The sequence below is a fragment of the Erythrolamprus reginae genome, chromosome 1 (assembly GCF_031021105.1).
Source record: "Erythrolamprus reginae isolate rEryReg1 chromosome 1, rEryReg1.hap1, whole genome shotgun sequence".
NCBI classification, from domain to species: Eukaryota; Metazoa; Chordata; class Lepidosauria; order Squamata; family Dipsadidae; genus Erythrolamprus; species Erythrolamprus reginae.
This window is the reverse complement of record NC_091950.1, coordinates 23521191-23534526: the sequence shown is the minus strand read 5'-3', so window position 1 is coordinate 23534526 and position 13336 is coordinate 23521191. Positions and strand designations below refer to the sequence as shown.

Here is a 13336-nt window from a genome sequence, read left to right as displayed (position 1 = left end):
ACAGTCAGAATATGGGGAATCTCAATTCAAATACAGTGATACCTCGTCTTACAAACGCCTCCTCATACAAACTTTTTGAGATACAAACCCGGGGTTTAAGATTTTTTTGCCTTTTCTTCCAAACTATTTTCACCTTACAAACCCAAGCCGCCGCCACTGGGATGCCCCGCCTCCAGAGTTCTGCTGCCAGCGAAGCGCCCCTTTTTGCGCTGCTGGGATTCCCCTGAGGCTCCCCTCCATGGGAAACCCCATCTCTGGACTTCCATGTTTTTGCGATGCTGCAGGGGAATCCCAGCAGCGTAAAAATGGGCACTTAGCTGGCAACGGAAGTCCAGAGGTGGGGTTTCGAGGACTTCCGTGTTTTTGCGATGCTGCAATTTCGCTGTGGGTCCCCTCGCTGGGAAACCCCACTTCTGGACTTCCGTTGCCAGCGAAGCACCTGTTTTTGTGCTGCTGGGATTCCCCTGCAGCATCACAAAAACACGGAAGTCTGGAGGTGGGGTTTCCCATGGACGGGAGCCTCAGGGGAATCCCAGGAGCGCAAAAACGGGCTCTTTGGCTGGCAAAAGGGGTGAGTTTTGGGCTTGCACACATTAATTGCTTTTCCATTGATTCCTATGGGAAACATTGTTTCATCTTACAAACTTTTCACCTTACAAACCTCGTCCCGGAACCAATTAAGTTCGTAAGATGAGGTGTCACTGTACTTTTATTCCAAAGCGGAAATCATGATGTCTTCTTTCAGAGAATTATTTCCCCATTTTGGAAGGTCTGGATTGGCACATAGATACTTTAGTAGTCACAAGTTTGACAGCGAATGCCAGAGTTGAACGAGATGTGAATCTATTCTTTCGAGAGGTATGGAATCAACTCCCTCCAGGGATTGATACCACTCCCACCCTTCCTGGCCTTCCGCAAGGCTTTAAAAACTCACCTTTGCTGGCAGGCTTGGGGCCATTGAGTGTTAGACCTAGCCCCAGCCAACGATTGGAGTGTATATGGGATGAATGTGGATGATTGTTTTAATGAACTGGGGTTCATTAGGCCAAAGGCTCAGAGAACGCTGTTACCTTCCCACCAAAGGTGGTACCTATTTTTCTACTTGCATTTTTTATGTGCTTTCGAACTGCTAGATTGCCAGAATCTGGGACAAGTAATGGGAGCTCACCCCGTTACATGGCCCTAGGGATTTGAACCACTCAACGTCTGACCTTTTGACCAATAAACTCAGCCTTTTAGCCACTGAGCCACCGTGTTCCTTACACCCTGCATAGTTTAATACATATTTCACAATACTTTATGCCAAATGTAATCATATTCTTTTAATTAGAGTTTAATTTTTAATTTGTTTTAAAATGCGTAGTGCCCAAGTTGAAGGACCCAGGAAATTAAATTTTACTGCTCGGGATTTTGAACAATTGCAGTTTTTTGAAATCTGTCTCCCACTATTGAAATCCTGCCATTTTAACTTCAAAAGGAAAATACAAAAGTCTCGCTAAATGTATGGCCATAAATCGCACCAAATGCTTCTTGCATTTGTCAAATCCTGCCAAGAGCTAACCGCTATTGAGTGCCATCTGTTAGATCGTCTAATGTAATCTTATAACTGCAGGATGTCGATTCTTGTAATAAGTCCTGAGCGTTACAGTATTGTCATCTATGAAATACTGTCAGATAAGGAGATCTGCATTCTAGATCTGATTAAATGGAAACCATTCCAATGCCCCATCTGTCAAAAACAATTGTTAGGTTCTGCAAAAATCTTTGCAGAGCGAGATTACATTTCACAGATATTTGCCATCTGAAGGTGCAGGTGTGACGTGGTTGCTGGCAGCTTTTTTAGGGGGGGAGGACATTTTTTCCCTCTGTAATAATACAAACGATCTAAACTAATCCAACCCTCTGCTTCTACCTTCCTAGATAAATGGTTGTCTAATTTAATTTAAATTTAATTTATTTGACTTCTAAGCTGCCCAATCCCGTAGGACTCAGGTTGGCTTACAACAATAAAAGCAATATACTACTACAATAATAAAAATAAGTCAAATATTAGCAATAATTATAAAACCCCACAATAAACCCTAACTAAAATAACAATAATAATTAATAATAATTATTATTAATATAATTATTTATTATTATTATTATTAATAATAATAATTATTATTATTATTATTTATTTATTTATTAGATTTGTATGCCGCCCGTCTCCGAGGACTCGGTGTGGCTCACAACAAGCAATACAAAGTACAAATCAAATATATAAAAAAAACAATTTTAAAACCCTTATTAAAAACAATCATACAGCCCAAACAAATCATACATAAAACGGAACAGCCGAGGGGTATATCAATTTCCTCATGCCTGGCGACATAGGTGGGTTTTCAGGAGTTTACGAAAGGCAAGGAGGGTGAGCGCAGTCCTAATCTCCGGGGGGAGTTGATTCCAGAGGGCCGGGGCCGCCACAGAGAAGGCTCTTCCCCTGGGTCCCGCCAGACGACGTTGTTTTGACATATATTTTACAGGGGTTATATTATAACCCCCTATAAAAACCCTAAATCCAATCTAATAACGACATACATACCAGTCAAGCATAGTTCAGGCGTGTCCGATGTTAAGATCCATGACCCCCAGGCCTGTCGGCAAAGCCAGGTCTTAACAGTTTTTCGAAAGGCCAGTAGAGTGGGAGCAGTGTGAATATTGGGGGAGAGTTGGTTCCATAGAGCCAGGGCAGCAGCAGAAAAGGCCCTCCCCGACGCCCACGCCAACCTACATTGTTTAGTCGACGGGACCCGGAGGAGGCCGATTCTGTGCGATCTAATAGGTCTCTGGAGGTATGTGGCAGGAGATGGTCCCGTAAATAGTCAGGCCCTAAGCCATGTAGGGATTTATAGGTAATAACCAACACCTTGAATTGTGACCAGAGACTAATGCAACACGCAGAGTGTTGGTGTTATATGGGCGTACCAAGGTGCACCCATATCAGCTCGTGTGGCTGCATTCTGGACTATCTGCAGTCTCCGAACACTCTTCAAGGCCCATGTAGAGCACGTTGCAATAATCAATATCTCCTTGAAAAACATCTAGTGATGTTCTTTAGAACCTACTTGGAGAAATGTTGGGAACAACTTGAAATTAAGACAGAACCTTTCGAAAACAGCAATCTACAAGTCATCCGAAGAGTGTTTCCATTTTACCCCCATTCTCCAGGACAGGAACTCACCCGCCTTTAAACCAGAGGGATTTTGATTCGCCTTCGCCTCGAGCCTGAAAAACAGAAAACGATTAATTTAGCTGAGACTCTGCTGTGACTTGTTGCAACCAAGGATTCTAGTCCACAAGTCCTTTCTTTGCAAACAATGTGCTCTTGTTGTTGTCACGTAATACATTCTGTTTAGATTAGATTAGATTAGATTTATTGGATTTGTATGCCGCCCCTCTCCGCAGACTCGGGGCGGCTCGCAACAATGGCAAAAAACAGTACATAGTAACAAATCTAATATTTAGAAATCTAAATTACAGTTTTAGGTTAAAAAGTCCAAAAAAAGAAACCCCAATGTATAAAAAACAAGCACACAATCGAATCATACACAAAAACTACATGGGCAAGGGGGGATGTTTCAATTCCCCCATGCCTGACGGCAGAGGTGGGTTTTAAGGAGTTTACGAAAGGCAAGGAGGGTGGGGGCAATCCTAATCTCTGGGGGGAGCTGGTTCCAGAGGGTCGGAGCCACCAGAGAAGGCTCTTCCCCTGGATCTCGCCCGACGACATTGTTTAGTCGACGGGACCTGGAGAAGGCCAACTCGGTGGGACCTAAACGGTTGCTGGGATTCATGCGGCAGAAGGTGGTCTTGCAGATATCCTGGTCCGATGCCATGTAGGGCTTTATAGGTCATAACCAACACTTTGAATTGTGACCGGAAACTGATCGGCAACCAATGCAGACTGCAGAGTGTTGGAGTAACATGGGCATACTTAGAGAAGCCCATGATTGCTCTCGCAGCTGCATTCTGCACGATCTGAAGTTTCCGAACATTCTTCAAAGGTAGCCCCATGTAGAGAACATTACAGTAGTTGAGCCTCGAGGTGATGAGGGCATGAGTGACTGTGAGCAGTGACTCCCGATCCAATAAGAACTCTAAGGCAAACAAGTTCCCCAAAGAATATTTTTATTAGGACATATCAAATTAGCATACTCTTGGTGGAAAACTGGATCTAAGATGGCACTGGTTTGCCCCAATTACAAGTAAAATTCCATCACTTCCCTCCCAGAGTCTCAGTCAGATGGTCCAATCAGCATAAGGGCCAGTTGCTAGATGACCTCAGTCTCCACCCTGCACCAACATCCTTGATTCCCAGGGGAAGGAATTTTATTTAGGCTACAACAGTCATGGGCAGCCAAAATTTTTACTGCCACACTGTGGGTGTGGCTGATTTTGTGGGTGTGGCAGAAGGAGGGCACATGAGGTTTTATCTGAAAGATATTTAATAGGGAGAGTAAAAAGATGGTTTTTCTTTTCCAATTGATGGATTTAAGCTTAGGTTGTACCTTTTTCACTAGAAGTAACGTTCGGGATGGAGAGTAGCATGCTGTACGTGGGCCTGGACTCACAACCACAATTGAAGCCACTCCCACCTCGTCACATGGCTGGCAAGTCACACCCACAAACAATGTTCCCTCTAATTTTTTTCCGGTGTATAGTGTCTGAGGGGCAGTCCTTTTGGGACTGGGCGGCATAGAAGTATGTATGTACGTATATATGTATAAATAAATAAATAAATAAATAATTCCCTTCTTTTTTATTAAAAGAAATTAATAATAAAACAAAACCAAAATCTATTACTATTATTACTATCTTCTCCTCTTTTTCCATCCCTCTCTCCTCCCCCCTTGTGTGTGTGTGTGTGTGTGTGAACTCTTGAACCATTTCCAATAACAGGTGAGCTATTGGAAATGGTTCAAGAGTTCACACACACACACACACAAACGGCTGGGGGGGGGGTTTCTGTTATTATTTGGGTGCTTTTTACCATATGCTTTAAATCAAGAGTCATTTCTCTCTCTTTCTCTCTCCCCCTCTTTCTCTCTCTCTTTTTCTCACTTTCTCTGTCCCTCTCTTTCTATCTCTCTCCCCTCTTGCTCTCTCTCTCTCTCTCTTTCTCTCTTGTTTTCTTTCTCTCTCACTCTTTCTTTCTATCTCTCTCCCCCCCTTCTCTCTCTCTCTTTCTCTGTTGTTTTCTCTCTCTCTCTCTATTGCTTTCTTTCTCTTCTCTCTCTTGCTATCTATCTCTCCCCCCTTTCTTTCTCTCTCTCTTTCTCACTTACTTTTTCTCTCTCTCTCTGTCTCTCTCTCTCTGTCAGCGAGGGGGCTGCGAGAACGTTTTCTCCGAGCTCTTCGGGAACGCCTGCCCTGCCTCTACTGCAGCCCCCTTGCTGAAAGTCCGGGACAAAAGCGCTCCCAGCGAAGGGGCTGCGAGAGGGGCGGGGCGGGGATTCCCGAAGTGCGTGGAGAAAACCCTCTCTCTCAGCCCCCTGGCTGGGAGCGCAGAAGTGGAGGAGGAGGAGAAGCTACAGCCACCGCCACGGGAGAAGTCACGCCCCAAGGCAGGAGGCGGAGGAGGAGAAGAGGGGGTGGATAGGGCAGGCGGGGGACAGGACCAAGAGGCCAGGGGTGCGAGGAGGCCGGAGGCACCGTGGGGAGGCAGGGGTGGCCGCGGCTCCCTTTCCTTCTACTGCCGGCACCTCCCTGCCCCCGCACCCCCCGTGGGCTGGCAGGGGGATGGGGAGCGCGCGCCCGTGGAAAAGGGTGCGCGGGGGGGGGGTATTTTGGGGCACGCGCGTGCGCACGTACGCAGCTTAAGGGGAACGCTGCCCACAAACTAAGCCACCCCCACAGTGTGGTAGTAAACATTTTTTTGCAGCCCTTCACTGCTTGTAAGTCACTTTTTAAAAATGACATTGTAACTTTGAATGCTTGCTAAACGAATAGTTGTATAGTTGGATATGCATATGGAACGCTCCGTATATCAAACAAATCACATTTCTCAAAGCATGTCCGTGATTTCATGAGGGATACTTACCTCTTGGAGCTGCATGCAGACTTTGTTGAATGCCCGTAACCAGTTGGCCTTTGCTCGTGCTTTGGGGTCTACCACTTCAACTTCCTCCTTCTGCCTGTAACCAGAATGAAGAGGTCAAGTGCAAAGTCCGGCATTTGATCTTAGAAACATAGAAACATAGAAGACTGACGGCAGAAAAAGACCTCATGGTCCATCTAGTCTGCCCTTATACTATTTCCTGTATTTTATCTTGGGATGGATATATGTTTATCCCAAGCATGTTTAAATTCAGTTACTGTGGATTTACCAATCACGTCTGCTGGAAGTTTGTTCCAAGGATCTACTACTCTTTCAGTAAAATAATATTTTCTCATGTTGCTTTTGATCTTTCCCCGCACTAACTTTAGATTGTGTCCCCTTGTTCTTGTGTTCACTTTCCTATTAAAAACACTTCCCTCCTGGACCTTATTTAAACCTTTCACGGGAAGTCAGCCAGAAGAAAGGTGTTTCCCTCTAAATCAGGATTTTCAATGTGGTCAACATTGATACATACACTTTCCCAAAGGGCCCATAAGTGTCTGGTTGAAATTGGATGTAGATTAATAATAAAAATAAAAATAAAAATGTATTAGATTTGTATGCCGCCCCTCTCCGAAGATGATGATGGTGATGATGATGATGATGATGATGATGATTATTATTATTATTATTACTATTATTAATAATAATTTATTAAATTTGTATGCCAGCCCTCTCCGAGGACTCGGAACGGCTCACAACAGGACAATACACAATATACAAATCTAATAGTTAAAAAACAATTTTAAAAAACCCTTATAAAAATAATCATACAGCTCAAACAAACCATACATAAATTACAATAGCTAAGGGGTATATTATTTTCCCCATGCCTGGCGACATAGATGAGTTTTCAGGAGTTTACGAAAGGCAAGGAGGTTGGGGGCAGTCCTAATCTCCGGGGGGGAGTTGGTTCCAGAGGGCCGGGGCTGCCACAGAGAAGGCTCTTCCCCTGGGGAAGACGATGTTGTTTAGTTGATTTAGTTGTTTAAACTCTGGCCTTGGAACATATTTTTACAATCTGACCAATCAGGTGTTTACGGTAGAGGTGTCCCTCTGACCTTCCCGCCAATCAGCTTAAAGCTCTCTTGGGATAATTGGCGCTAGACTTATGGTTGGGGATCATCACAACACGAGGAACTGTATTGACCGGTTGCGGCATTAGAAAGGTTGAGAACCACTGCTTACTCCTTTCAAAACCCAGGTGCTAGCTATATTTTCATTTTCATCTCCCAGAATTCCACATTATGATCCTATGCCATGCACCCTGTGGGTGATTAATATGGTGTTTCTAGCTCTCTGAGGCCAAATGTAGCATGGTGGGTGGCAAAGGGATCCACAAAGGGTCTCTCAGGCTCAAAGCTGCCCCACAGCAGGACTGAGACTGATCTCGGCAGAAAGGAAACTGACTTTTACCATAAAGAATCTCATAATAATGATAATGATAATAATAATAATGATAATAATAATAATAATAATAATTGTTGTTGTTGTTGTTATTATATTATTATTATTATTATTATTATTATTATTATTATTACTATTATTAATTAGATTTGTATGCCGCCCCTCTCCGCAGACTCGGGGCAGCTCACAGCAATAACAAAAAACAATGTACAACAAATCTAATATTTAAAAATATCTAAAAAACCCTTATCTAAAAACCAGACATACACACAAACATACCATGCATAAAGTATATAGGCCTGGGGGAGATGTCTCAATTCCCCCATGCCTGTGGGGATAATAATAATGACAACAACAACAAGTCAGAAGGGACCTTGGAGGTCTTCTAGTCCAACCCCCTACTTAGGCAGGAAACCCTACACCAGTGATGGCAAACCTATGGCATGCGTACCACAGGTGCCACACGGAGCCATACCTCCCGGCATGCGAGCTGTTGCTCTAATTAATCTGCAATGCGTATGTGTGTGCCAGCTGATTTTCGGCTTGCATGGAGGCTCTGGGAAGGCACTTCCAGCCTCCAGAGGCCCTCCAGGGGGCAGGGAAGCCACTTTCGCCCTTCCCAGGCTCCAACGATGCCTCTGGAGCCTGGAAAGAGCGAAAAATTCTCTAATTGATATTTATTTATTTATTTATTTGATTTTTATGCCGCCCTTCTCCTTAGACTCAGGGCGGCTTACAACATGTTAGCAATAGCACTTTTTTTAACAGAGCAAGGCTATTGCCCCCACAATCCGGGTCCTCATTTTACCCACCTCGGAAGGATGGAAGGCTGAGTCAACCTTGAGCCGGTGATGAGATTTGAACCGCTGACCTTCAGATCTACAAGTCAGCTTCAGTGGCCTGCAGTACAGCACTCTACCTGCTGCGCCACCCCGGCTCAATTGATATACAGTGTTCCCTCGATTTCCGCAGGGGATGCGTTCCGAGACCGTCCGCGAAAGTCGAATTTCCGTGAAGTAGAGATGCGGAACCATTTTTGGCTATGGACAGTATCACAAGCCTTCCCTTAACACTTTAAACCCCTAAATTACCATTTCCCATTCCCTTAACAACCATTTGCTCACCATTATTACTGGTACTCACCATTGAATAAGACACTTAGTGATCCTGATATTTATAAACATAATTATTTATTAACAATAATTATTTTGTTTGTTATTTATTTGCAAAAATTATTAGTTTGGCGATGACATATGATGTCATTGGGTGGGGAAAAACCGTGGTATAGGAAAAAACCCGCAAAGTTATTTTTAATTCATATTTTTTGAAAAACCGTGGTATAGGCTATTCGCGAAGTTTGAACCCGCGAAAATCGAGGGAACACTGTATTCTCTAATTGATATATTCTATTCCTAAGTTTTCACTTCTATTCTTTCTCTAATATATTTTACTCAAGTATAACTTCTATAACCTTCATTGTGTATTATTGTGCATTGAACTAACTAACTAACTAACTAAATAAGTTGAGAAACATGTGAATGGGGGGATTGTGTGTGCATTCACAGGGGGCAGGGCAGCATGGGGGAATCACACGTGCAGGGAGGTACATGTGCAGGGAGGCGTTGAATTATGGGTTTGGGCACAATAGTACATGCATGCATGCTTTTAGCACCCGAGGGGAAAAACAGGTTCGCCATCACTGCCCTACAACTAACCACGACAAATGGTTATCCAACTTACTTCTCTTCTATCTTGGGGGGCTCTTCCTGGGGGGTCTCCTCCACAACCGGAGCCTCTTCTGCTGGTTTCTCCTGCTGCAGGACAGCTGGAACCTCATCCACCTTCTCCTCTTTCTGGACTTGCTGTTGCAACCTCGGGGGCATCTGCTGCTGCTGCTGCTGCTGTGGTGTCGGCGGCTGTTTTTGCTCCGTGTGGTGCAGCTGGGGCTGTTGCTTCTGTTGCACCGGCGGCACCACCTCCATGTGTTGCAGCTGGGGCTGTTGCTTCTGCTGCCCCTGAGGAGGCATTTTCTGCTGCAAGGCCTGCTGCTGCCTCTGTTGCGCCGGCGGCACCTGTTGTTGGGCCTGCTGCGGTGGCTTCTGCGGCGGAGGCTGGGCTTGGGCCTGCTGGGCCGGCTTCTGCTGGAGCTGCTGCTGTTGGGCCTGCTGAGGAGGCTTCTGCTGGGAGAGAGCAAATAGCGGGGGCGGCTGGGCCTGTGCGGCCTTCGGCGGCGGCGTCTCTTGCTGCTGCAGAGGAGCCTCCTTGGGGTACGATTCGTGGTCCGTGTCGGGGGCCTTGTCCTTGGGGTAGTACTCCTCATTCTCGCTGTACTCTTCGTTGAATTCCTCCTCTTCCTCCTCCTCCAGGTAGAAGTCATCCTCCTCTTCGTCCCAGTGCGGGGAGTCCTTGTGGTAGCTCACGGAGCTGTGGCAAGAGTGGTAGGAGTCGCCGTCCCGCTCGTCCAGGCTGACATCGTCAGGGTCAAATTCGTCACTCAGCTGCGAACTCCCCTGGCTCAGCTCGCCCGAGGAGGCGTAGCGGCTGCTCCCAGTGGGGCTGTATGTAGGGATGGGCAGGGGGGGGTGTTGAGGAGGGAGGAGGGAGAAAGAGAGGCAGAAACCGAAGAGAAAAAAAATGGGGGGTTATAAATGAGTTTAAAGAGAACGTGGTGGAATTAGCTCACATTTATTTCCCCACATGTCCACATAGCACAACTATTGAGCATCGCTATGTCTTTCTTCCACACACCTCCAAAAATAATAAGGATGGATTGAAATTTTACACCTCTACTGGCCTTCTGAAAAGTTCCAAGCAAAAGGGTAACCAACCTTACAGGGGTGTATCCTTGCTCAGATTACATTTCCAAATAAGTCCCATTCTGGGCCTCATTATACAGTAGTACCTCTAGATACGAGTTTAATTCGTTCCAGAAGGGAGCTTGTATGTCGAACAACTCGTATCTGGAACAAATGGCTTTAGACTTTGTTTTTCCTCTCCGAGATAACAAAAAGCAAGGATTCTTGCGCCACCTAGTGGACGCTCGGCTCGTATGCCGAATTTGAGCTCGGGTCTGGAACAGAAATTTCTCTCCCCTCGTGGCTCCTATCTTGGAATACTCGCATGTGGAGCAGCTTGTATCTAGAGATACTACTGTATACTGCTCAAAAAAAATTAAAGGGAACACCCAAATATCACATCCTAGATCTGAATGAATGAAATATTCTCATTGAATACTTTGTTCTGTACAAAGTTGAATGCGCACAACAGCATGTGAAATTGATTGTCCATCTGTGTTGCTTCGTAAGTGGACAGTTTGATTTCACAGAAGTTTCATTTACCTGGAGTTATATTGTGTTGTTTAAGTGTTCCCTTTGGGGGTTTTTTTGAGCAGTGCAGTACCATAATTATAATCTCAACAGCGGGCTGTGATTACTTTTAGACCTGGGCAATTCCTTTCTTTGGGAAGCCATGGGATCGACTAACAAACATTATAAGGAGGCATCTGCTTTCATGAGCTGCTGCTCAGTAAAAGGACAGATTAGGAATCATGTGTATTCCATTAGGCATTAAATATAAGCAAATGCTTATATTTAGAGCGTTCTATAGGTCAGCCCAACATAAGGTTTAGGAATCTGCAATTGTATGTAGCTCCAAGCTTACATGCAATTGCATGTAACCCATCCATTTCTAGCTATTAACAGAATAAAGTACATGCTTTTGCCAACAGTTCCAACTCTGGTCATACCATCGTGCTGATATTCAATGCCAGTTGATAGCTGTCTTAGTCCACTACTTTTCTACCAGTTACTCACACTCACTGAACTGTGATCAAACTGGCTAGTCCTTAATCGGAGTCATTCCCCCAGTAGGGGGCTTTTATCGGTACGGCTAATTGCACGCAGCTCTGTGGCTCTGGCGCATGAATGCGGGATCAAGTGCAATTTTGCTTCCCGCACCTGTGCAGGTAGCAAACTCTCACACGAGGACGCATGGGTGTGCGCATTTCGGCGAGTTGGGGAAGCAAAAAACCATGCCGAAACACACTAATTGCACGAGTTGTGTGCAATTAGCTGTACCAGCTGGAGCCTACCACTGTACAGTGGTACCTTACCTAAGAACGCCTCTACTTACGAACTTTTCTAGATGAGAACCGGGTGTTCAAGATTTTTTAAAATCTCTTCTCAAGAACCATTTTCCACTTACAAACCTGAGCATCTGAAACTGTAACCGCAAAAGGCAGGGAGAAGCCTCCGTGGGGCCTCTTTAGGAATCTCATGGGAGGAAACAGGGCCGGAAAAGGCAGGGAGAAGCCTCTGTGGGGCCTCCCTAGGAATCTCCTGGGAGGAAACAGGGCTGGAAAAGGCAGGGAGAAGCCTCTGTGGGGCCTCTCTAAAAATCTCCTTTGAGGAAACAAGGCTGGAAAAGGCAGGAAGAAGCCTCTGTGGGGCCTCTCTAGGAATTTCCTGGGAGGAAACAAGGCCGGAAAAGGCAGGGAGAAGCCTCCGTGGGGCCTCTCTAGGAATCTCCTGGGAGGAAACAAGGCTGGAAAAGGCAGGGAGAAGCCTCTGTGGGGCCTCTCCACGAATCTGGGAGGAAACAGGGCCGGAAAAGGTGGAGAGAAGCCTCTGTGGGGCCTCTCTAGGAATCTCCTGGGAGGAAACAAGGCCGGAAAAGGCAGGGAGAAGCCTCCGTGGGGTAGGAATCTGCTGGGAGGAAACAAGGCCGGAAAAGGCAGGGAGAAGCCTCCGTGGGGACTCTCTAGGAATCTGCTGGGAGGAAAGAGAGCCTCCACCTTCCCTGTGGTTTCCCCAATCGCACACATTATTTGCTTTTACATTGATTCCTATGGGAAAAATTGCTTCTTCTTACAAACCTTTCTACTTAAGAACCTGGTCACGGAACGAATTAAGTTCGTAAGTAGAGGTACCACTGTATTCCCCCATCTATGAACTGAAGAAACAATTTGCAATCAGTTAGTAGCCTGACGGCTTTTACAATGCCTAGAGTCCATTTTTTGCCAGTTCCACAGATACAGCCAAGCCACCAGCAGCAATGTCACAAAAAGAGACAGCAGCCAAAGACAAAGAAACATAGAACAATAAACACCAGCCTGCCCCTTCAATGATTCAGGTTTTTTAGGGAGATCACAGTTATAGATAACAGCCAAATAAAGTTTACACCTGCTGCTGGTATAATAGGAGAGAGGAAATAGGTAAAAGTAGGGAAACAGTACTCACCTTTCCAATCAATAGTCCATACATGAGCATTTACACATACACGCATACATAGAGGCCCTCTGTGACGACAGAATTATCAGGTAGCACTTGACTTACAAGCATGCAAGCTTACAAGCTTGACTTACAAGCAGATATGTGTTTGGGGTCATTAAGCAGATCACCATGTGAACGCACCCTGTTTCATAACCTTTTTTGTGGTGATTGTTAAGCGAATCAGTTTTCTGCAATGGGTGTTTTTGGCAAGAAACCATTGAGAATAATGGTCACATTGTGTGGACTACAATTCCCAGACTGCTAGCTGGAGAATTCTGGGAACGCTAAGTCCAGAGAGCTTAAAGTTGCCAAGGTTGGAAAACTCTGATCTTAAAGGCAACGCACAGGGTATAATAGCAGACGCAATAGCATTTAAACTTATATACCTCTTCACAGTGCTTTTACAGCCCTCTCCAAGCGGTTTACAGAGTCAGCACATTGCCCCCCCCCAAAAAAACCCATCTGGGTCCTCATTTGACCCACCTCAGAAGGATGGAAGGCTGAGTCAACTTTGAGCCGG

The 13336-nt window shown here is 45.4% G+C and overlaps 1 protein-coding gene across 1 annotated transcript in view; it reads right to left on the bottom strand.

Annotated features, from left to right (window-relative positions):
• UNC13A (unc-13 homolog A) overlaps positions 1-13336 on the bottom strand; it is a 251953-nt gene that overhangs the window by 95865 nt on the left and 142752 nt on the right. Inside the window, exons 12-14 of the mRNA XM_070736771.1 lie at positions 9287-10102; positions 6083-6176; positions 3224-3267 (exon numbers count right to left, since the gene is read on the bottom strand). Of these exons, the coding sequence (XP_070592872.1) occupies positions 3224-3267; positions 6083-6176; positions 9287-10102 (954 nt within the window). The remainder of the gene's footprint in view (positions 1-3223; positions 3268-6082; positions 6177-9286; positions 10103-13336) is intronic.